Source organism: Anguilla rostrata, chromosome 7 (assembly GCF_018555375.3).
Source record: "Anguilla rostrata isolate EN2019 chromosome 7, ASM1855537v3, whole genome shotgun sequence".
Taxonomy (NCBI): Eukaryota; Metazoa; Chordata; class Actinopteri; order Anguilliformes; family Anguillidae; genus Anguilla; species Anguilla rostrata.
In genome coordinates this window covers 5,417,736-5,442,943 of record NC_057939.1, presented here as the reverse complement: position 1 = coordinate 5,442,943, position 25,208 = coordinate 5,417,736, and the positions used below count along the sequence as shown (strand labels likewise).

Sequence of the window (25,208 nt, the reverse complement as noted above, 5' to 3'; positions counted from 1 at the left end):
TTAGCTATTTTGATATTTTGTCGACACACAGTCTATATTGTGATATTTTTCAGTGAAAACGTATGGGCTATGGACATTTCACAGTTGAGTTTTTAAACACGTCGTCATTATTTGATTGGCCAGGCAGTTGAGCATCTTCAATCATTGGTCTATTTCATTGGTCAATTTCAAAAATAATTCAATAAATCTGGAGGCTAAGAGAGTGACGTTTCCTGCTGAAACAAGTGAGACGTAGGGATGTATTATTACATCGGCCTGTATTGTCACAGTGTCACGAGAGATGATATTTCATTTTGTGGCTGTGAGTCATGGCATTCCAATGACAGGGCGCTATATTTATTGTCCGGCTGCCACGTGTAAGCCCCAATTGTTACAGCTACCCTCCTGTTAACTGCAACCCTCTTCGACAAAGCAACTCAGGTAACGCTCGCATTTATTAATTCAATTTTTTTCCCTCAGTTCTAGAACATAATTGCAGATGCTTTTATTTTTTAAAAAAATGTTTTGTTAATTTTGGCTTCAATAATGATGGAGTGCAAAAGAATTAATTAGAATTAATAGTAAAGGGTTAAATTACAAGTGACCGTGCTTAAATCATCATCAGTATGTCTTTAGCAAAGAAACACATTTTTTCTTTTCCAAAGGTTCTACAATGGCAGATGAGTAAGTAGGATGATATTTATATTAAGATGTTATTTTCAAGATTTGTCCTTTTCAATTGAGAATGTTTCATTTTTGTGCTTTACTAACAAGCATATTGTTTTGATCGATTTGACTGAACACTACACCAAATCCTCCTTTTAAAATAATACACATTGTTTCATTTTTGTCTTAATCCATCACCACATGCGAGTTCATTAGTGCTAATGAGACGATTCTACACAAAATGTAACATTCTATAAAATAAATTGTGTTTACTGTACATTCACACATTAAATTAATATACTATTGATGTTTAGGAAAGACTATTCTTTACTTAGAGAAATATGTCTAAGCTATTTTTTGTTGACGCATTCTTCTTGTTTTATTTGTACACCTGTTTGTCTATCCATTTCCATCTTCAAAATGCTTATTGCAGTGAGGTAAGAAGAAAATAGTCATTCTTAAATTTGCTCTATTAATAAATACTCCGAATGTAACTTGGTAACTCACACTTGCAAACTACTGTTGCTATGCCCATAAAGATGTAGGCAGTATATAATGCAAAGGTAGCCATTTTAGTTATATTTGTGTTGAAGCACTCAAGATTTTCTTTATTTTTTAAGTATAGGTAGGACCAATGCCACTCCCAAATTAAATATACACAGTCGTCTGAGTAAAGAAGAGATCGGGCGTTGCACTATGAGCAGCTTATAGGGATGATGAATCATGAAGCTACGAAATCCTTCAAGTAATACCATATTCTTAGCTATTAAAACAAAGGAAGAATTTACCTTCTGAAAGGCATTTTGGCTAAAAGCATCCACTAAATATCTAAATTGAGATCGTAAATTTGTAAATAGTGAAGAAAGGAAAGCATTAAAATTGAAATGTATGGTGATGTTACACTTGATTTCATATTAAAGTCATCACTCAATAACAGCCAATGCCAGTCTGATTTTACCTGTGTGTTCTAAGAATGTTCGTGTCGGTCTACTGAGAGTGCGCTTAGAAACGTCTCTAGTGTTAATCCGTTTGTAGGGCATTAAGTTTTATTTATTTATGCAGGTCCTGCATATGTCGTCCATGTGTCAGTCAGTGGCCAGGTGGTTATAGTGTAGAGATGTGACTCACGCTGTCGCTTTTCAGGAACGCGCTGCACCGAGGCCCATGCCTCCCAGGGATGCCAAGGTATTTGCAGCACACGTGTGCTATGTATGTATGTATGTATGTATGCATGTATGTATGTGTGTGTACATGAAACATATGCACATACTATACATACACATACAAAGACATGCTGATATATGGATGCATGTACATCTGGGAAAGATATATTCACCATAGTCTGAATGACGGTGGACAACAATCAACTGATTGAAGGCCAAATGAGATGGAAATATTATTCTACCACAGACCTACGGAATCCTACATGTTGTCATACCACGTCCAAAGATGGTTTTACCCCATAGTTAGGGAAAGTTGGGGAATTCTGAGTCACTCCATTTGAAGTCTTATTTTCAAGTTACAAAATTGGTCAATACAACATGAAAAATATTTTAGAATTATACTTAAAAAGTATAATTATTTTGTTTAGAATACCAAAGCAATGGCCAGATATATTCATATGGTTGTTGCTAGCCTAGGCCTACATAACATTAAGAGTGAGTTTAGTTATCCATTGGGGATGCCTAAACCAGTGCAATACATCACAGTAGAGGCAATGCAAGTCCACAAGTAGTGACATGAGACTGTTTTTATATTTTGACAGCCAAAGTCAAAGATCTCGGCTTCCCGAAAGCTTTCTCTGAAGGTAAGGAGCCTGTCCAGTTCACTGTCATCTACCTGCTTCACAGACCACATAATCCAGGGTACCTTTCACCATAGAGCTTACAATATGGTACAATATACAATATTATCCATTCATGTTGATGGACAACACATTTCGTATTAATTTCAGCACAGTCCTTTTTGTAACACATAAATCGTATATTTGTAACAAAAGTAGTAACTTTGACAGATAATGTGTTTAAAGTAAATGTGTTGTTCCAAGCTGAGCTTTTTCATACACCCCCCGCCCCCCAGATTCTGCTCCTGAGTCGGGCTATGGAAGACCTGGAGAAAGAGAAGCTGGACCGAGACGCAGAGAAGGTGCGCTACCTGGGCGAGAAACTGCCCCCACTGCAAATGTCTGGCCTGCAATTGGATGAGCTGCAGGTGAGTGACAAGTGGCTTGTCCAATAGGTAGCTAAATGGCTGTAATGAGGAAGACATTTTGAGGTGAATGAAGCCCCCTTATTAGTAGTTGGCATTGGTTCACCGACAAGACATGAACACATCATGCAGCAAATTTTCTTCTGTAACAATCCAGTCTGTTGTATAACTACATACAGTTACTCATACCTACTCTAGGAATGAGTAACTGCGGTTGTCAGAAAGTGCTCATTGTTCACCGATTTTGAAATTACTTTATATTTCAGTTACTTCTTTCCCTAATAAGTGTAACAAAATTGAATGGTTTGTTCCTTCCCATAGAAACTCTGCAAGCAACTTCATTCAAGAATCGATATTGTGGATGAGGAACGGTATGACTACGAAGCAAAAGTTGTCAAGAACAATCGAGACGTATGTATGCGTTCGACCTACACAATCATGCGATGGTCAGCTTTAGAGAGAATGACGTTATGACATAAGACCTATTTTATCGAATGATGCCTTGCTCCTGTGACCATGATTTTTGAACCCAGTGCTAAATCAGTGAACTCTAAACACCCTCCAACAGTTTTTAGTCCAAGATTTTGTGATTTTGTTTTGGAGCAGCTCTTGACAAAATGAATGAATGAATGGATGAATTAATGAATTAACAGATGAATGAATGAATGAAATTGCATTCACAGTGTCCTACACTGCCCTCCGGCTTCCATTACCTCTCTAGCACGGGGAGGAATGACGAAATGCAATCTACACCGTATGCTTACGCCACCGCGTTTGATTTATAGCGGATATTTTGAAACCGCACGACGCATCAGCATGCGTGGTCACGATGCATTTGATACGTGGAGCGGTTACACACACAGATTTAGAAAGCCATGTTGGGAATCTTGAGAAGGACACCGGAGAGCAGCCATTGGATCTTTAGTTACCACAATCAGAGGCTCCTTTTTTACCTCTGACGTGAAAGATCGTCTCTTGCAGCATTACAGTATATCCCCGCTATTGAACTACGAAACAATTCTTCTTGGTCAAACAGAGCTACCTATTGGTCCAAAAGTCAAATTCTAGTAAAAACAGTTCTACAAGAACTACAAGGGGAAGCCTACTGGGATGTGGGTGTGGCTGTCGGTACAAACACCCGCTCATTCGTTGTGACATCATCACCCCCCCCCCCCCGACACAACACACCTGTTTCTCACCTGGCCCAGATCCATGAGCTGAAGCTGAAGATCCAGGACCTGGGGGGGAAGTTCAAGAAGCCGGCCCTGAGGAAGGTGCGCGTGTCCGCGGACGAGATGATGCGGGCCCTGCTGGGCTCCAAACACAAGGGCTCCATGGACCTGCGCGCCAACCTCAAATCTGTCAAAAAGGAGGACATCAAACAGGAGAAGGTACGGGGCCGGGGGGGCACTCGGCACACACTACACCTCTGCAATAGTGTAGACCAGGGGTCCCCAATCTGATCCAAAAAGGGCCAGTGTGGGTGCAGGTCTTTGTCTTAGTCCAACACTAAGACACCTGATTCTACTTATCAATCAGAGATCTTGATTGAAGACTAGGATTAGTTAATCAGCTGAATCAGGTGTCATACTGCTGGGTTAACCCTAACCCTAACACACACCGGCCCTTTCTGGATATGATTGGACACCCCTGTGTTAGATCTAAAGACAGCTAGTCAAGGCTAAGTCCTTGGTCACACTCTGTCATTACATACTTAATGAGATGGCATCTTTCATGACTGGGAAGAGTGATTACATATAATGAATGCTATATAACAGCGGAGTCCAGTCCTGCTCCCTGTGGGACCTTAGAAAACTAATTGCATAGAATGGTCTGTGGCCCATTAATGCCAGGCGAGTGGCACGCGAGCCTATCAGGTGAGATCAGTGGACTAGGCCTAACTGTGGGCGCCCTCTCTTACGGCAGGTGCTCACCACTGAAGTGGGCGACTGGCGGAAGAACGTGGAGGCCATGTCGGGCATGGAGGGCAGGAAGAAGATGTTTGACGCGGCAGGTGGGGCGCAGTGAGAGCTCACCTGACTGCGGAGCCGGTACAAACAGGCTTCTGGGAAGACCGAAGAGAAGAAGTCTGAAAGGGTTGAGTATTTTATAGAAAACAGAGAAGATGTTTGGAGTGGACGCTCCCAGACAAATCTTATCATTTCACAAGTTGGCAGGGCTTAAATTTCCAAGTTCCCAGTGATGACATTACTGCATTGGGACCCAAATGCAACTTAACCTTATAAGAATTGGGCTTCGAAGAATTAAGTTAAACGGCACGGTAGGATAAGTGCATATGTGGATGGTGTAGGGCGATTCTATAATGACCACTGTAGTCTGTATCTGTAACTTATAGTTCCAAAGGAGAGGCCAATGTAATAACGGAAACTGGGGCAAGTTTACCATATTTTACTTTTATCCATTTCTCAAAATGACTCTCACTGAGAACTTACCTTAGGGATGCTGGGTTCAACAATGTCTCTGTACAATTTAACACTCTTGCCATAATTACACAAAAGGAACTTAACTGCTACATAGATTGCACAGTATGTACAAGCAAACAATCTTAATGCAGCTATGCCACTTATTGTTCACAAATCACTATTTATTATTAAATAATTTATTCAAGTACATTCTTTAGTTTTTTAACGAAACTTTCAACAGTATGAAAAAAGCAAGCAATGGACAGAACTATAATGAACTAAATAAATATGCCTATATATGCTTATTTTATGGTTGTACCTTATTACCGATCATGGAAACAATTTACAAAATAAGTTGGCCAGCTAAAGCCACACAGCTGTAGGCAGGTTTGTAGACGAAATGTAGACGAAAAATGACAGTATGTCAGAAGCAGAGGGGATATAGACATCACGCATTGTGGGTTGGACACAGAGACTGCTTCAAGGTTAAAAGGTCAAATATGTAACTCTCCTTTCCCTTCACAGCCACTGTCTACTGGGCAGAGCAGAGAAGCTGCTCTAATTTTAGTAAAAGTAGCCTGTATGTTGAAATGTCCTTCAACCTGGTGTGAACGACGACGGTTGACCTGTTTCAGGACTTTGTGTCTGCTCTCAGATTATAGGCCAATCACATCTTGAGCTGACAACGTTTTTAAGCATCAACTATAGCTACACACTGCATAAGTATCCTAATCACTTTTTTGTCGTCCAATACGGGAATCAACCAGCAGCCAACATGTAGGCCAACAGCCAAAAAATTAAGACTGGGGTAATTTGTCGAAAAAATAAAATAAAATAACCGACTGGTGTTCTGCACCCCTGGGCACGTAAGACACGAGTCCTCTATCATCTCGGTCCCGATGTTAAAGACCACCGCACACAGGGGGCTCCAGGCCTAAATTTGAGAGCCCCACTAAAGATGTTAGCAAAATATATCATAACATGAAAGGCGACCAAATGGACGTTGCTTGCTGTTCCAACTCAGCTCATGACGGGGACCTCAGGCAGCACTGTCTTCACTGACAATTTAAACAACAGTGAACCTCTGACACCAAAGCCGACAAAAAGCCCACACAAGTATTCTTGGCACCGTTGGCCTGTGTAAGAAAATACGAATTCATAGCTGGACAGGAACACACGGACACCGGCCATAAATCCTCTTTGGTCTGCTGAAGGTTGAGAGAAGGTTGCCCCCCCGCCGCCCCCCCAAGCGATGCACGGGAGCCAAAAAAAGAAGAAGGGGCCCTGGTGTGAGATTGTGACGGAGTTACGCCCGCAGTTTTCGTGTCACTAAAGGGGTGCTGAGTGTCCGGTGTTCGCCGTCCGATCCCGGTGGACAAGCAAGAGAGTCGGCGTGTGGCAAACAGAACATGCGCTTCCCTTTCATGGAGGAGGAGGACACAGGGACGAGGTGGGAGAGAAACCCAGAGTAGAGAGAAATCAAGAGTATCCAGCATCTTTTAAAAGGCACCATGGTGGAAGAAAGAAAGACAGAACGCTAAGCTACCTAGCCCCCCCCCACCCCCCGTGAGATACTGTTAAATTCTACTGTGCTTTGTGTACCATGTGAAACTCAACATTTCTAATGGAGTTATTGTTAAAGAGAATAGGCCTGCTTCACATAGATCATTTAAATCTTTAAAACAGTAAGCTGCTTAAGTTTCGACACACGTTACATCTCCTTGGTTGAACTTGACATCACGCCTCGAAATCTGTCCATTGTCCTTCCCCAGGACAGATATAGCTCAGGGGACACACACACACACACACATTAAGTTAAGGCTACAGTGTGCTAATACTTGAGAACTGATACAACACTTTGTTTGGAGTAAGTCACACCATGCCTCAGTATTGTCTTCCTGTTGTGAGAGCAACATCAATGACCTCAGACCGAGGTGCCAAAGTAAATCTGCAACACTAGGGGTCTCCCTCTGGCTTTCTAACAAACGCCTCTTTTCAAGTCTGTATTTTGTGTGGGATACACGTGAAGTAAGCACATCATATTTTATGACAAAAATATACAGAAAGATATAAAACACAGCCTACACAATAACCTAATAATACCAATAAAAATAACCAACTTTTTTGTCAAAGAGCTTTAACTCAAATTTTCTAGGAAACTTCACACTCACTTAAGCAGCTGTTCTTAAAGGCCAGCTTTAAAGAGTTCAGAATATAATTCTCTACCATCAAAGCATGGTACGGTATGATTATAGCACATAATTAATAACAATCCAATGTCTGAATGATTTATACTGGAGAACTTACGCTTGTGGCTTTGGGTACTTCAGCATCATAACAGAACTAAGAACGAAACACACAACTGAGACATTTAAAACACTTTATGAGGACCATTTTGGGGGGGGGATATAGCTGCACACAATGACACCAATTTCACAGAAATCAAATTCAGATACGGGTGATTTCACAACAGCTGTGTTTTCCCTGAATGGCTCTCTCTCTCACAACACACTCGGTCAGAACAGATGGAGGGCATACACACACACAGAATGACTAGAAAGGTTAAAAAATGATCGCCTCCATTTGCGTTACACAGCTTAAAATGGCTTCCTTAAGGGACTATGCACAAAGGAATAGCATCCCGGTGTTCTAAAATCACACCCTCTTAACAAAGATACAATCTGAATATGAAACAATTCAAATTTACCTGCCTCTTGCTCTTGGTTACAAGCACCATTCTATTTTACCTCATGTCTACGTTGTGGCAAGCGGCTACAGTACATGATTTCGGGTACAAAACAGTGTTGTAGACTACAGAGCAGAATACAGCCATTTTCCAAATGCCAAAAGATGGATACAAACAGGAAACGCAAAAAAAAAAAAAAACTCCACTTTAACAGAAGATCAGCAGAACGAGCGGTCAGCACTGCGCCTACTTCCGTACTTTGGCAATGCCTACTCTGCCGTTTTGTTTTGACAGAAAATATATTGCCTGAAATTGCGACATGACACAGTTCTGCCTCACCCACTGCTCCTTTAAGAGAAAACATGGCGGCCAAAGTTTTTACGAGATGCAGGAACATGCCAAAGAAAAGAAAAAGCACACAAGGCGTGTCCTGTGTTCGACCTTTGACACCGCGTGCTGCCACAACTGCAGCTGTCTGCGTTTAACACGGCAACAGTGGAATGGCCTAATGTGTTCCCCCAGCAACCGCGCGCACGCACGCACGCACGCACTACGGGCGGTTCCTGGAGAGGAATGCGACATCACAGAGAGAAAAATACCACGTGATTTAAAAACACACCTAAAAAGGCTTCATTTTCCCATGTTAATTCCTAATTAAACTCCGTACACAAATGAGACGTCACATGAGCGCTTGCTGAAACATTTAAGAGATCGTTCGCAGAACCCGGTGTCCACAGCGACACGAGATTTCCGCTAAAGTTGCCTTGTGTTCCACACTCTTGAAAGGCACTGAATAGAACAGCATACACGTACAAATACAGAGTCGTAACCTTGTTTGCATAATACATTATAAAATGCACAAAAGGTTTGGAAGGCTGACAGGCTAAAAAAAAAAATATATATATTTTCAGGTGTTCATCCGTCCTGTGAGAGAACGTAGAAAATGAAAATGTCTCTTTGGTCTGCTTGCATAAGCACTTTCTTATTCAGCCAGGAAATGCAAAATGTGGCTATGTATTAAAATTTAAAGAAAGACCTGAGTTAAACAGGTTTTAGCCAGCAGAGCCTTAAATAAAATGTTTAAAAAGTTTTACTTTAAGTTTTAAAGACCACTGCTCTGGCCTTTTTCACTATGGTCATCCGTATGACTTCACATCAGTTCTTTGGCAATTCTGAAAAGTTCTCAAGCAATGAAACACACCGCCAGGTTTACAGATTGTGAATGTGGAACTGTAGATGTTCAACAATATTAATCAAAACTGACCATTTCAAACAGAACATAACAACATAACTAAACATTTCTCAAAACCAAAAATGAAAGAATATACACACTGACCATCACTTTCAGAAAGGGTAAACATAAATTATTCATAATTTTAAAACTGATTCTTGTTTCCCCAAACAGTATATTCTACTGAAAACAAATAACACAAAATAACAAAAATACAAATAAAAACGGCATAAGAGCTGGTGAAATAAATATCCCTAAGAGAGACAATGTAATAATCCCTGGAGTTTGTCATCCACTGTGATTAACATGAATAGGTATATTAAATAAGACAACAAAACAACAGGGCACTTAATTTAAATGCCCTGTGAGAACAAACATGAACAAAGCAGTAAGAACAGTACAGGTCAAAAGACACTACGCCCTTTCTAGCACAAACCCAGAAAGACTGATTCAGTAAAACACTGAACACAGAGAGCATGTAAGTCATGTGCAAGGAACAACATGTTAAAATCTTTAACATCTTCCAGGGAGTGGTTATAAAACAGTGATCCAAATGGCAAAAAAAAAAATTCACGTGCCAAAAAGGAGACATTTACCTGACACAGTAAACTTGTGTGTGTGTGTGTGTGTGTGTGTGTGTGTTGCACATTTATATATTTTACATATCTGTATTTATATATTTTTTTATCACAATGCTGGGGTTTCAAATGTGATATTAAACTGAGGTCATGATTCTCTTCAGTCATTGCATTTATCATAAGAGTAGTAGTATTAAAAAAGAGGTTCCAGGTCAAATTCCCAAACTGTCTCTCATCTAGCCAACTGACATCATAAGTTGCTTGACTAGACAATCCCTTGCTGTTCCTCCCCATCTCTTTTTGGAAATCGTTGCTGTAAATTAAATAAGCTCTCAAGTGAACTTTCGCATTTAAATAAAGGGCACAGTAACAACATTAACTGTCGCTATCTGCTACTTCATAATGCGTACATACAATATTCCTAAGCATTACATAAGCGTACGATAACAGACACATTAATTACAGGTCCCCTGTTCAGAGATGTAAGTATTTTTTTCCAGCAGAAAAGAGCATTAATCTAGGTAGTGCATACTGAGATAATGTATTCCTTTGAAATGCCATTGACAGTACGTCTTTCTTACCCATGCCTCGTTGACCACGTTTGATGACTACAGTATTGGTAAACAAAGCATTTATTTGTAAAAATCAGTATAACTTAGTAGAGCACGTAAAAAAATTCTGTAAAATAAATCGAAACCGCTTTAAAAATGTTAAATTGTTTCAAAGGTTTAAAAAAACCACTCAAAAATGTGAGTCAACAACTGGAAATAATCTCGCTGCAACTTATTATTATTATCAGACTCAAACTCTGACAAGTAGAAGTCTGTTTAAAGTGGTGTATCTTGGTGCATAATGCAAAATGTCTGTTTCGTAGGCATACATTTGCTTATGGTACAAGCTGACAAATCCAAGCCCTGATTTGTCTTAGCAAAGATAATGGCTTTCAGAAAACAAATGTTCTTACTTGTACTCTCACTTGTACCTTTCAATAAAAAAAAAACAAATCCAGTTTGTTTAACCTCATGAAAAAGTATAACAAATCAGAGGTGTACACGGTAGTGCTTATACAGACAATACCCGCCATCCTCACGTGTAAATTCATAAATTGATACGAACAATTTATACGAGGTATGTTGCAGCTATGACATTTGTATGCTTCACATACGAACGTTGTGAGTATGTGCATACTTAAGATGCAGCTAATGCAAAGCATTAATATTTGAAATTGCACAAGAAAACTGCAAAGGCAACAACTACAACAATGAACTGGATTAATTGGATAATTGGATTCTGGATGAGAGATATGGTAGGGTTATTTGGTTGGCGGGCTGAGACGCCATTTTGAATCCGACTCTTTGCTGTCACGGCTGCAGTCAGGGTCTGATAACGCGGATTCTGCACGCAGCTCTGAGGGAGGAGCCAGTCTTAAGCAGATGGACACAGGACTTCAACTTCCTGTTCCATGCTCACTTTGCGCAAAGACAAACCCAATGGGGGGAGCTGGTTATCAGTCATGTGACAGGGAGACTGACAATCACACCTGAATTCATTCAGGCCAACGCAAGAAGTAAAAACACAAACAAAAAAAAAAAAACACACACACACACACACACACACTCTTCAGTCCGTCTCAAACACGCTCCCTTCATACATACTGTAGTCAGTAATTACTGCCTGCTAAAATCCTAGCAAAATCCACTTGCCTCCTTTCATAAAGGTAACTACATAAGCGTACCCATAATGTACTACATTGATATTATCGTTACCGTTATTAAACATTACTTTTAATCAATGACAAAATACATAATTAACAACCCTATTTCATCATTGTCCATTTAAAAAACATTGTCTTCAACTAAAAGAAAATAAAAAATATCATTTAAAAAAATCAGTAGTATCTTCTTTTTGTTTTCCACCCTTCTGTAAAAGATCCTATTCCAGCACACGGCTGTGGTAGAAACCGTTTGTACCCAAGATCGCAGCCTCTGGAGGGCTTGAGTGGCAGGGAGCCTCACTCTCTTCAGAGTCCACAAGCCCCCTCTGCCCCGCCCCTTCCACTGACCCTTCCCCCAGCAACGCGGGCAGTGATTGGTTGAACGGTGCCGGGGGGGGGGGGGCGTGGCCTACAGAGGCACCTCGGAAACAAACGCTGCGGCGCAGCCCCGCCCGTTTCCGTGGTTACGCGCCCTTGCGGGGCTGCCGGTTCCACATGCCCCTCTTGGAGTGGTAGTGGTGCATGAAGTTCCTGAGGTAGATTCGCTCCACTTCCAGCCCGGCCTGGAGGATCCTGGGTGACAGAGAGGGGGTGGAGGGGAGAGGGTGGAGGGAGACCCATAGTGAGGGTTTGCCTATTCCAGTCTATTTCACTGTAAGAGCAGGGGTTCTGATAAAGGAACTTCAGTACAGGTGGTACAGATGGAGGAAGGCTCTAAAACATCAGAATGGAGCACCCGGTATGTTTATTTGATGGGTCTCTGAAAGGTAGTAAATTTAAAATTTGGGTCCCGATATTAAAAAGTTTGAGTACCAGTGATCTACACCACAGACATTGAGGAAATGTTGCTAAGACACCAAGTGGTAGTGAAAGGGATGTGGTGAGATGCTTACCATTGGCTATAGGATACAGGTCAGTCACTAAACAAGGCAGCAGCCAGGCTCATTTAAATGACAGCATCCCAGGACATTAAATCTGTGCCTGAACAGTACAGTTAGAGCCCAGAGGCTTACAATACAGGCTCCGCCTATAGCTCCTCCTCCCACTGACCACAAACACAAAGAGCTGCTGAGGACATGGAAATGGAAGTATTGCCCCCTGTCCCCCCTGTCCCCCCCCCCCGTACCTGTCCAGCAGCTCCCAGTCCTCCCCTCCCCAGCGGTCACGGAACTCTTTGGTGTTCATCCCCCCGGCAGCGTCCAGGTCTGACTTGTAGATCCCCAGCAGCCCAAAGCCGTTGACCTCCCAAAATCCTGAGGGGAACAACAGAGAGGAGTCATAAACCCTGTGGTGAATGAAGAATTACCCATAGAGGATGGAAGATAAGAGTGTGATGTTGAAATGTGAAATTACAACAACAGGGAAAAGTGTTCAGGTACCGAGTCTAATTTACAAAGTGAATGCAGCAAGCCAACTTACAGGGTAATACATCAATTACCCTTTCAACATGAGCAATGCAGTATTATTAGGAACTTGCTTCCTTGATATTACATGGCGGAAAAACACAACAGCATCATTAGCTAGCTGGCTAGCTGCATTAGCACCTATCTAAACAGCTGACAGGGAAAAGATTTATTTTGTCATCGGCTGCTGTTGCTAATTTTCTTAGCAAGTCAGTTAGCATAGTGTATCAACACAAAATTTTATCAATGTAGCATGGCTGAAGTATCTGACTACACTAGGAAATACATGACATTCATTATGGATTTATTGTACGTTGCTTTGTATTAAAGTGTCTGCCAAATTAAATGTAATGTAATGCAATAGTGCCTCAGTTATTTTCTGCAGAGAACATCGCTGCCCCAGGGCAGTGGTCAGCGATCTCTAGATTAACGGCAGCCTGTAGAAGAGAGGAACCGATTGGCTGCCGGGTGCGTCCGTTTGAGACGAAACGCTGCGCGACGTGACGCACCGTTGGGCTCCAGGGGCGTGGCCCCGCAGTCCAGCCGCAGCACGATGGGGGCGTAGGCCATCCTGCCCTCCACGCAGTGCTTGCGGATGCTGTCCACAATGAACTGGGGGAAGTGGATGTGTAGGTCGCACAGGAACACGATGCTGTGGTCGTCCTGGAAACGCACGCGCGCGCACACACACACACACACACACGGGGAGGCGGGCCTTGAGAGAGGGCTGACAGGTGCGAGCTCTCTGAAAGCAGCGCTTCATATGAAGAGCTACCGTAACGCCATTATTCATACAGGACAATAGTGGCCCCGACGACAGTCATGGTCTCCTCAAGTGCCAACATCAGGGTCTTCGCCGTTTTAAGTGTTAAATACAAGATGGAGGGAAAAACATTTGCACTCTGAAGAAGCTGTTTGCAGGTGCGTCGAAGAACTACCACTGATCACATCACTGTCAACAACTTCTTTACACTAAAATTTACCGAGAATAACAGTAAACCAATATTTTCCAAAAGAATTTTGCACAAGAATTTTATCAGAAGTATTTTTCAAAACCATCTGTGCAGCCAGACACTGTTGAATTAACAAAACTGCAACGAGAGACAGACCACCAAGCTACCATTACTGCTAACGAGATCAGGATATGCAAATGAGAAATGCTAATGACTGCGTTCATTGCGATGAACAGTGTCTCGGTGCGTACCGGTAGCTTGGGGGAACTGCCTGCATTACATCTCCGACTCATTTCCTTCATACTCACGGTAATGAGGTCAATTCCGGCCTGAAGACCAGCTGACCTCTCGAAGTTTCCGCTCAGTTTCACATACTGGTACCTGGGACGGGTGGGGACGGGTGGGGACGGGTGGGGACGGGTGGGGACACCATTAACATCCAGTACAGTCTGGACAAATTAGGCATTGCAGCAATGTGGCATGGTTTGAACACTAGATTGTGTGTGTTTGTGTGTGTGTTTGTATAGTGTGTGTGTCTGTGTGTGTGTGCGTGCACGTTTGTGTGTTTGTACATTATGTGTGTGTTTGTACAGTATGTGTGGGTTTGTGTGTATATGAAGAGAAAATCATTTCTGAGAGAAGAGAAAATCATTAATGTTTGTCATCTCAATCCTTTGAGCCCTATAAAAATTCCTCCCTTTCACCCATCCACGGCTGCACTCCACCAGGGTGCGCTGTACACCAGCAAACCGCTAAACCAGGGATTTTACCACCGGCCTACCTGGGCAAAGACGAGCTCTTGAGCTCCTGCTCCACGTCCATGTCCGTACTGCTGTAGTCCGTGATGATGATGTTGAAGTTTCCGTCCCCGGTGTCCCTGTAGAGCTGCTCCATGTCCAGGATGAACTGCCGGACCCACCGGGCCTGGTTCTTCACTACGGAGGACGAGTAGAGGTAATGAGCTAAGCGCACTTTCCAAAGCACTGAAATTTTTAACCCTTTTTGAAGAGTAGGTTTTTTCAGTGTTCTAGAACTCCACTGCTTTCAAATTGCCAGTAGTGTTCGTGCCCATAAATCAGTCCACTTGTGTGATCCATAATAGTAGTGGCTGTTATCTGAGGCAATTCGCTTGGATGGACAAGCTAATTTAGCTCTTAGTGTTACGTTAGCTCTGTGCTTGAAGTAGGCAAAAAAAAAAAGTGTTGGTACTCTGTAAAGTGTTTGTCTGGACGAACAGGCTAATTTAGGCCTAAAGCCTCAGCCCACGTGAAACACGCCCAGAGAACCCCACTCCGCGCGCTAGGGAACAGTGCATTGTGGGTAAGCGGGGGCGACGCCGCCGCGCCTGACCTGGGACGATGAAGTGCACGGTGGCGGAGGGGTTCCAGGCAAAGCCACGGGGGCTGCAGAGCACCAGCTCCGGGGGGGCCCGCCCGTGGCCCAGGGCCCGGGGCCTGCTGCGGCGCTGGAGCAGGTAGACGTAGCGGGACAGGCGCACGCGGCCCCCGCCCTGCTCCTGCAGCTCCAGCTCCAGCAGGTAGCGGCCGCCGTAGGACGGGTCCACCCGCTTCTCCACGTTCACCACCTGCAGGAGGGAGAAGCGCCTGGGCAACAAAACGCACAAAACTGCCTGTTACTCTGCTGCTAGTCATTCAACTGCCTGTTACTCTGCTGCTAGTCATTCAACTGCCTGTTACTCTGCTGCTAGTCATTCAACTGCCCATTACTCTGCTGCTAGTCATTCAACTGCCCATTACTCTGCTGCTAGTCATTCAACTGCCCATTACTCTGCTGCTAGTCATTCAACTGCCCATTACTGTGCTGCTAGTCATTCAACTGCCTGTTACTCTGCTGCTAGTCATTCAACTGCCTGTTACTCTGCTGCTAGTCATTCAACTGCCTGTTACTCTGCTGCTAGTCATTCAGAACATGCTTAAAAACTGCCCATTACTCTGCTGCTAGTCATTCAACTGCCCATTACTCTGCTGCTAGTCATTCAAAACATGCCTTTAAACTGCCATTACTCGATGCTAGTCCATTCAAAACCCACAAAAACGCCCATTACTCCGATGTTTTGTCATAGTTGCATCATACTGCCTGTTTATAGCTACGTATGAACAAAAAAATTAGTGTTCTGCGCGCAGCTGCATGCCAAACACACACACACACACACCACCCACCACATTACCCCGGATGTTTCTGCTCCAGCCTTCTCATGAAGCGCTGTGCCAGGTCCACACAGACTCACACACACACACACACACACACACACACACACACACACACACACACACACACACACACATTACCCCGGATGTCTCTGCTCCAGCTTGCTCATGAAGCGCTGCGCCAGGTCCATACACACACACACACACACTCACTCACACACTCACACTCACACACACATTACCCCGGATGTTTCTGCTCCAGCTTGCTCATGAAGCGCTGCGCCAGGTCCAGCGCGTCCTCGGGCTTCAGCAGCAGGTTGCCGGACACGTTGCAGCTCAGGTCGATCCAGTCCGAGCGCAGCGAGTGGAAGTCCAGCGGGTTCACCTCGAACGTCTGCCCCCAGTTCACCTCCGGGTCGAAGGCCACCGCCGGCTCGGTCGCCTCGTACTTCCGCCCGTCCTCGTCGTACTCCTCCGCGTCCTCCTCCAGCTTCCAGAGTCCGCCCGCGTCCTCGCGCAGGTCCGAGGCTCCGGGCTCCCCCCCCTCCTCCCCCCCTCTCCTGTCCCCGCGAGCTCGCTTGGGAAGGGGCGGTTCCAGAACGTGAAGGATGGCGTTCTCCTGCTCTGGCTCCGCCCTCTGCTCCACCTCGTTGCCTCTGACTTCCCCCCACCGGCCTACCGGCATCCTGTCCCTCCCGACGGCGCCGTCCCGGATCTCGCTCTGCGGCACGGCCCCGAACGCCCTCGCTCGCGGTCTGGGGTGGTTCTCGGGCGGGACCTGGGGCGCTTGGGAGGGCACCGGTAACCACACAGCGGCTACCGGGGCCCTTCGTTCCGGGTCGCGGTGGAGCGTCCGGTTTTTACCGCTGCGCGGTTTTTCCAAAGCCTGTCCAATGTTGTCATTCGGTCCTCCGGCCACTAGGTGGTGCTCAACCTGAGCAGCATTCATTCCACGCGCTGGGACTGCGACGGCACGCTTACCCTGCCTGGCCCGTTCAAGCTGCGATGCATTATTTCCCACAGGCAGGAGGCCGTGCGGTACAGGGACTGGCACCTCATTTGGATCAATTTCACTTTTCCTTCTGGATTTTTTCCTCCTCTGAACTTTGACCTCCGGGTCTTCCCTTTGATCCACCTCCGGCAGCTGGGCTGGCACTTCCTCCCGGACGCTGGCTTTGTCCCGCCTCTTCCTCTTCTTCGGCAGCTCGGGCCCGTCGGCCGGCAGCGCAGAGAACAGCTTCCTTCTCCGCTTGAAGGTGTAGTCGTCGTAGTCGTCGCCGTAGTCGGGCAGGTCGTTGGACCTCTCCTCGGCCCCGTCCTCTACGCCCTCCCCTTCAGAGTCCTCCTCCGGGACGTCCTCGTAGCGGATGCTGTCCTCCAACTCGTCGAAACCTGGAAGCGGAAAGAAAAAGAGAAGCAGAAGAAGAGTCATTACAACCAGTCCTACCAAAACTGAACATCTGAAAGGTAGCTTTGATTAGAAAAATACAACTGACAAAGTGAAAAGCTTTGTCAGTAGTATTTAAAATGTTGTACAATGTTGTGGCTATTCACTCATGAGTAAATCTGGTGTCACCAGTAATCAACATGTAAATAATTACGCTACATGTGTATACACTAGTTCAAAAGGATTTCATTTGAAACTGCATTCTCGACCTTCTATGGTAAATATGAATTTACAATTAGTGCCTTCCTCATGAGAAATATGAGCTTTCGCATTCTTGCAAGGTTATGATATCTATGGTAAAGATGAAGGAGAAAGACGTGTGCAGTGTACCTCGATTGTCCCACGGAACACGTCCATCTTCGAACCCTTCAGGGACATCCAATTTCATGTATCTATAAAACCCATTCCTGCCAAAACAGTACTGCAAAGTTTAATGATAGATAGCATGACACATTGTAAGTTACATTAACTTAAACAAAAACACTAATAACATTACTGCAGCAAAATAATAGTACTGTTCTTATTTATCTGTTAGGTTTTAAGTATGTATGTTGTATTTGATTCCATCAATGAAATAAAGGGTTCAAAACATACTATATTTTTTATATAAGTAGCCATGATACAAACAGTGGCTGACTTGTGCTGTCAAAGTCATTGACTACCTGACTCGAGCTTCTGTGGTAACACTGTGCCACCTTGTGGTGTGACATAGTACTGCACCGAATACACTCACGCAACCTCCCCGAGCAGGCCTAGATCTAGCTGTTCCCGTCAGCTGCTAGATAAATGCCATCTCAACTAAAAACAACCCCATATATTCAGGGAAGGACATCGCTGATCCAATTACTGATTGTGGACAGCTGGATTAATGAATCACAGAAGGGCAGGCGGTATTTCAAAAAGGAAAATAGCCTTCCATAGGCAGTCTGTGGCAGAGCTACTGTCTCTGCTTGAAATTACTCCAGAAAAATTCTGCTGAACAGCATTACAGATGGAATGAGTACTGGATTCATCAGGAAGAAAAAACCCCAGAAATCTTTATAACTGATCTTTTTTGGGGAAGTAATTTTATCGTTGTCCTGTAAGCAACCAGCCAGGCAGCCTCAATTACCGTTGGCATGAGGCCACACCCATGCTGATATACGATAAAAAAAGCACTCCCTCTCGTGAGATATCGCTTAATTGTGTGTGGCCAATCACATGCTTTTGCCCAATTTACTCAAGCGCCAGCCTATTCAAACCAACATTCCTATCGCCATAAAACATTTCCCAAGTGCTGCAACAGAAAACAGAAAACCGTTGAAAGTGAACTTCCTGTTCAACGCAAAAATATGCTGCCTATTGAATGTGCCCTAAATCGTGTTGTTGCAATGCCTTTTAAATAAACACACTGTGCCTGAAATGGGCACATGCAATCAGATTAGAGTGCCATTGCAAGGAAAAAAAATCCTAAAAAAACATTTCAAAACTCTGATGAAGATTCTTGAGCGAACCTAGATAAAATTAGTACTGCTTTGGATTTTGTACCATTATGTGAACCACACTAGCAATGGGCAAGTTTTGATTTAGCATAATGTAGATATCTGAAATTACATAGGCAGACAAGTTTTTACAGATGCACAGAGGATATGGTTTGTGTATGGGAGTAACCTGACGTGTAACTTTAGCGAAAGCAATGCTAAACTGGCTGCCACTGTTCATGTGTATGTGTGCTACATTATGTGAGGTAATTTGTTTTTGAGATGCTAAATCTTCTGTTACCACGGTGATCGATCTAAAGAGCTGTGAGACAAAGTGATTACCTCTTTATGTACTGAGGATTGGAATGGTAGAAGCACTTGTTTTCGGTCTCCATGTGAGTTAGCCTCGTGTAGTCATTGGGATAGATGTAGGACATGTAGACCTGCCCATGGGGAAAAGGTTATCCCTCAACCACCAGCATCACATCATAGGCACAAACATACGTTACAACAATGTCCTACAGGACCAATGATCTTATGAAAGGAAGAGAAAATAGCTGTGGCTTGGCTGACTTCACTGAATATTTGTACATGTACAGGAGAGTGGAGAGACAAGGGAACCAAAGCAAGGCTCAACACTGCCAAGATCTTTGTCCCCTTGGTAACAGAGTTGACCATCAGTGCATTCACATTTTGACTAATGTTCATCTTTAATGGTCAACAACGGTACCAGCAGCTAACATAATGCAGCCTGTTGTCATGCAGTGAGCCCTGTCCTCTAATTGGTCCGATTGCACCTTGTGACACACTTTAAGCCAATCACAGCCTGGAACGGTACGCTGAGATGCAGTGGGGGGCCGGTCAGCAGTGTGTGGGACAGGCAGAGGTGGAGGTACTCACGAACTGCAGGCCCTGGTACCTCAGCAGGGGGAAGCCCTTAATGATGTAGCTGGGCCTGTAGATGCAGTCCGGCAGGAGCTTGTCCAGGTACGTCTCGTCGATGAGCGGAACTGCGCAGAGGAACACACAGCGGATGTGAGCACTCAGTGAATAGAGAAATCCTGAGTCCTCACAGAGCATCAGGACCACCAGGCCTGCTAGCTAACTACTGCTCTTTTTCTGCTACTATGTAAAGGATCTTTGTGACAGTTTTATGTAAAACGTGCTACACAAATAAAATGAATTAATGTCATGGAAACAACTAATTTTTGGTCCTTGGGGCCCACAGTCTTGCAGATCTCTACCCATTCCCATTGAACTATAAACAATCACTGATTTTAAGACTTTTTTCAATAAATTAAACTGTTCGTTGAATCGTGTGGATCCTGACTGATCCAAAATCCTAGCGATAGCATAGCCCTTTAAAACCGCAACTGAGTCGCATTAAAAACACTGTTGGCCCTGCATGACCAGGGTTGAGTAGCCCTGCAAATACCGTGGACCACCAAAACCAAGGTTGAGTAGCCCTGCACACACAGAGCATAGAGCATAGGCCTAGCAGGCCTGGAAAAGAGCAGCCCAGTGTAAAGTCCTAGCTCTCCTCAGATTGGCCCCCTCACACAGGCCCCGGGGCTCAGTTGTTAGGGCTAGGGTTAGGCTCTCTCTGAGCATGTGCGATGGCGGGACGGTGCGATGGCGGCATGGCGGTACGGCGCGGTCGCTCACGCTGGTGCAAGCTGTCGCGGCGGTCCTCCCTCAGCATGTCCGCGCCGTGGCTGGAACCCCCCGCGCTCTCCCCCGCCCCCTCCCCCGCCGTCCGCGCGCGGCTGGCCGCCGACTGCGGGACGTGCGCCACCTCGGTCATCAGCAGGCCCGACTCGTCTGATTGGACGACAGGAGGCGTCGCGTTACATCACGCTCGCGCAGAACAACCCAGCAGAAACGGCATTGCTTTGTCATTAGGCAACACGACGCGGGAGGCCGTGCTGTATGGTGAGTACAGCCAAGGCTACAGGGGAGCTGTTAAGCATGGTGCGAAGCTGGCAACCCCCATAGCTGTGACTGTACTCACCATACAGCACGGGCTCGAGTGCCGTATTGCCTTTACAAAATAGTTACAACAAACAGGAACAATTAATTGATGACAGTATTATTTATTTTTTAAATATTATTTGTCAGTAATGGTTTGGAGTCGACCGTTTGATTAACCGTTATTGTATCAGATTCACAATCGCTGTGGAACGCAGCCTCAGCCAACGGCTCGTTTAAATAATGAGAAACCAGTCGGGTGGGAAATCCCGCAGACAAAAGCCAGACTGGTCTCTCAGCATCGCTGCTGAGAGCAGGAGCAAAAAGGTCGCCGCAGCGCAGACTCACTTGTGTACAGGGAAATGTGCTGGGAGCCGATGAGCTCAAAGCGCAGGCCGTCCGGGTACGTTTGCCACTGTGGGGAGTAAAGGCAGTCAGAGAAACATCCCAGCCACAACACCACGAAGAGCAGGTTCTCTGCAATGTTTTTTTTTTTTTTTTTTCCCCCCAAAGTCAGTGTTGTAGAACACGGCTGCTTTCACAGCCACCAGTGGTGATCGCTACACCAGCATTAGAGTCCTCAGTTCAGAACATTCTAATCGCATATTTGTGATTTTGCACCTTAAAAGAGGTAAACCGGTCGGGCTGGTTCAGCAGGAGTTCTGAATGCTGGTATTAAGGATATAGTAGGAGCGTTCACCCATGTTAATCTGCTTCCTGCTGCCCTTTTATAAAAACAACACAGAGAATTTATCAGTGTTCTCCACACCATGCTTCTCCCTCCCACCTCTATGACCCAACACAGATCAGGTTAGAAACAAGCTAAGACGTTGCTAAATGTGCACGTGTTTCTGCACACACACGTGTGGATTTGTTACCTGAATTGCAAACATGCTATTCTGCATGGTATAACATAACTTTGTTCCTTCCGGCAAATAATCTTTTTCTGTTCTAATTTTTACAAGGGTGTGAATTAGTGTGTCGCCATATTCATGCATGTACAGCTGTGAGTGAATGTGTTTGTACATAAAGGAACAGAATTCCTGCACAAGAGGACACATTTATCAGCACTCAAGAATTTGCTATAAACATCACTGTAGAAGATTCTACTATTTGTCTGCCATTATTACCAGTAAGGCTTTAACTCAGCACAGTGTACGGTAAAACCGATGGTCGATAGATATGCCACGTGGTCACATGTGCAGCGTTTCTGTTAATACGGGAAGTGGTTCTAAAAATATGCCCACTTTCTGAATGAGCGCTCAACACCTCGGGCCTGAAGAACCGCTAGCCAATAACACCCCCCCCCCCCCCCCCGCTCACCCCCCCTTTAGACACTGACACAGCGCCCAGAAAAAAAGCTCAGTTTCAAAGCAACACAGCGGCCGACAATCACGACCCCAATCACATTCCGAGCAGCGTTTCCAGGTACAGGTGAGGAATCTCACCAAGAACACTCCTCACCTAAGGAATGAGCAGCAAACATCAGGTCATGGAAGGGACACAGACACAGACACAGCTCCAGCACTGTAGGCCATTTCCGTGTCCACACATCACCCCCATAACACAGTATGCACGTGTGAATGTGAATGTAGGAATAACCGAATGTCAATGCGCACACGACCGCAAGGGGACCTGGTTCCATAATCCAAAGTAACAGCGTATCTGTACAACTGGGCCGGGGACCGAGCGCATTTAAACATGACGGACTGCGCGTTTAAACCGCCTGCATTAACCTCGACACGTCGCCGTATAAAACAATACACTTCCAGAGCGGATGCTAAGCTATAAAGTGCCACGATACGCACATTTAGCGGCTACAAATTACAGGCAGTCAAATGCATCGCGGCGGACGGAGCGCCGCCCTGCTTTTAAAATGCTAAAAGCGTCTTAAGCACCCTTGAAATCTACAGCTCCCCCCCCCCCGCGCACGCTCGTAAAATAACGGTTTTAAACCCCGCGCGAAGAAAAACGCTCCGTTAACCCAAATGGGTCCGTGCGGCCGTTTTACAGGGTTTTTAATTCTGCCACGGCTCGTAAAAAATCCGTCATGCGTCATGTAAAACGGCGGCGCTGGTGCCGGGGCAGTAAAACCACTTCTCTGTGGGCCGAGGTTGTGGTTACTCTTCCACTTCCGGCCCGGAGACCGGACTAGTTACAAAAAAGGGGGGGGGAGGCGCGGTTGGGAGGTGACAGCGGGGGGGCTAGCAACAAGAACTGGGCAGAGAGTCACAAGGAGGCCCTTCCCACAAGCGCACACAAATATTTGAGTCTACAGGGAGCCAATCCCACGAGGTCCTTGCAACACGAAAGCAAACTATCAGCAAGATCCTGCTTCTCCTGTTCAGAGACCCGCTCTGTGGGGTGCAGAACAAGGGGAAAACTCTGCTTCTCCTGTACAGATAGACCCATGGTGTGGGTGTAGAACAACAGGGGAAACTCCGCCTGCTTCTCCTGTACAGATAGACCCATGGTGTGGGGTGTAGACAGAGGGGGAAATGGCTTACTGCTACTTCCACATGGTCCGTGCCCTGCTCGTTCTGCTTGTGGATGATTTCAAAGTAATAGCGCTCCGACGACTTCAGCCTGTGGGGGAGACAAAAGCCAAGTTGTGAGTCAACACCTACAGACCCCCTGCAGTAACTTCTACATTCTGCCTCATAGCCCTACTCATAGTACTCACTGGCCTTGGGCTTCAAAATAAGAGCCTTGCGCTCCACCTACGGTTTGGTTGCGGTTCAGCTGCTCGTTTACTTGTAATGCTACCCCCTACCACATGAAGGCGGGCTTAACCTACATCACATGTCAAACTCAAGTACCACGGGCGAGATACGACCCCTCAAGAATTATGATCTGGCTCGCATATAAATTCAGATACTAATTAAATCTGGCCTGAGCAAGAGTGCCCCTGTCCTGTCCCTCCTGTCCTCTCAAATATGACTTTTAATTTACTAGTCGAGCGTAACGGCACGCTGGAGAAACTGGAAGCTTTGCGTCATTGGCGGAACTTGTGTTAGCACGCTACTATTCGCGAACTTCCGTACTGGCAGCGCTCCTGTGGGAAAGGTCTATTGATTCACACACGGATGCGAGACACTATTGAAACCGCAACCGCGATAGCTATTCTCCCAGGCCACGACTACCCAAACCCAGCCCACAATCACAGTCCGTACTACAAGTCTGACCCTCTGTTTGATTCACAATCGTCTACACGGCCCTCGTTATTATTAAGGATGACCTCCCCCCCCCCCCCCCCACACATAGTCATGTCGAGGCAACACTACCTGAACCGCTACGCTACCGCGTTCCAAAACACCAGAGCCTCGTTTGAACCCTAATGGAGCGGAGATCTCCCTGCTCTTGCACGTGTGGAGGTGCAGTGGCCTACCCTCCAGCCCCGGACTGATTTTAGGGAAGATACGACAACAGGCTCTGCTGATAAGATATCACACGAGAGCTGCCGGTCCTTATCTCGGACCGACGGACGCCACTTTTTTTCCCCCCCCTTCTTCTCAGAAATCTTGCACAAGAAGACAACCGAGCCCCACGCTCATCTCTGTCGCGCCAGTCGTCAGGGCGGGCTTTAATTTTACCTGGCAACCGCGTTCGACCTACGCTGCCAGGGTTGCCAGAGGGTTGAGGCGCTGGCATAAATTCACCTTCTATAAGACAGGGCTATTCCGGTCCTGGTGTGTAGGTTTTTGTTTCCACCAATTACCCTGGCTAAATTAGCTAACTGGCTGTATGCACCAACTCGGGTTCACTCGTAGATTAGATCACAGTAAAACATTTCAAGCAGAAACACAAAAACAGTCCTTGGCTGTCATTCATGCACTTAATTTTAAAAAATCTAAATAAAGGGCCAAATGGCATAAATGTTAGGCCTACTTAAGTATTTGAAGCCAGAAAATGGCAAGAAAACCATGAACAGAAACGGCCCCTCATTGCCCACCTCTGCTCTAAGAACACCCTCCTCACTTCCAGCCTGTTCGCGCGAGGCCTCGGCTCACTTCAGACACGTGGGAACGTAGGCTTCGCTCGTCTGTATATAGCCTGGCCGGTCTGCGGCCCGGTCTCCTTCAACCGCCCCAAAACTGCCTGGCTTCAGACGCTGTTCTGCCCTTTTAAATTAGTGACTCACTCGACCGGGTGCGACGTCTGACTGGCGTACTTCCCAAACTCCCCCGGAGCTGTCCATTCCGTGCCCGTCTGCAAGACAAATGAACGGAAACCAGCCACGTTAAAAAAAAATGAAATTAAATCTATACGACAGCTGGGGAATTATTCTGGACAAACATTCATGGCCGCCGCGTAAGTGAAGGAT

At 45.5% G+C, this 25,208-nt stretch overlaps 2 protein-coding genes across 2 annotated transcripts in view; one reads left to right on the top strand and one right to left on the bottom strand.

The window, feature by feature from the left end:
• The first annotated feature begins 356 nt into the window (after window positions 1-356).
• Window positions 357-5,581, top strand: LOC135258842 (troponin I, slow skeletal muscle-like). Its single transcript, XM_064342482.1, has 8 exons — window positions 357-420; window positions 645-667; window positions 1,789-1,830; window positions 2,411-2,452; window positions 2,725-2,856; window positions 3,175-3,264; window positions 4,062-4,244; window positions 4,780-5,581. The coding sequence occupies exons 3-8, from the start codon at window positions 1,810-1,812 to the stop codon at window positions 4,879-4,881; spliced, it is 570 nt and encodes a 189-aa protein (XP_064198552.1). The 5' UTR covers window positions 357-420; window positions 645-667; window positions 1,789-1,809; the 3' UTR covers window positions 4,882-5,581.
• A 2,061-nt stretch (window positions 5,582-7,642) lies between these two features.
• LOC135258835 (beta-1,4-N-acetylgalactosaminyltransferase 3-like) overlaps window positions 7,643-25,208 on the bottom strand; it is a 47,467-nt gene continuing 29,901 nt past the window's right edge. The window contains exons 7-20 of the mRNA XM_064342466.1: window positions 25,026-25,093; window positions 23,392-23,470; window positions 21,233-21,299; window positions 20,582-20,737; window positions 19,817-19,926; window positions 19,259-19,359; window positions 17,787-17,863; window positions 16,252-17,401; window positions 15,192-15,445; window positions 14,623-14,776; window positions 14,150-14,222; window positions 13,398-13,551; window positions 12,612-12,738; window positions 7,643-12,058 (exon numbers count right to left, since the gene is read on the bottom strand). Coding sequence (XP_064198536.1) covers window positions 11,950-12,058; window positions 12,612-12,738; window positions 13,398-13,551; window positions 14,150-14,222; window positions 14,623-14,776; window positions 15,192-15,445; window positions 16,252-17,401; window positions 17,787-17,863; window positions 19,259-19,359; window positions 19,817-19,926; window positions 20,582-20,737; window positions 21,233-21,299; window positions 23,392-23,470; window positions 25,026-25,093 — 2,679 coding nt within the window. The 3' untranslated portion in view covers window positions 7,643-11,949. The remainder of the gene's footprint in view (window positions 12,059-12,611; window positions 12,739-13,397; window positions 13,552-14,149; window positions 14,223-14,622; window positions 14,777-15,191; window positions 15,446-16,251; window positions 17,402-17,786; window positions 17,864-19,258; window positions 19,360-19,816; window positions 19,927-20,581; window positions 20,738-21,232; window positions 21,300-23,391; window positions 23,471-25,025; window positions 25,094-25,208) is intronic.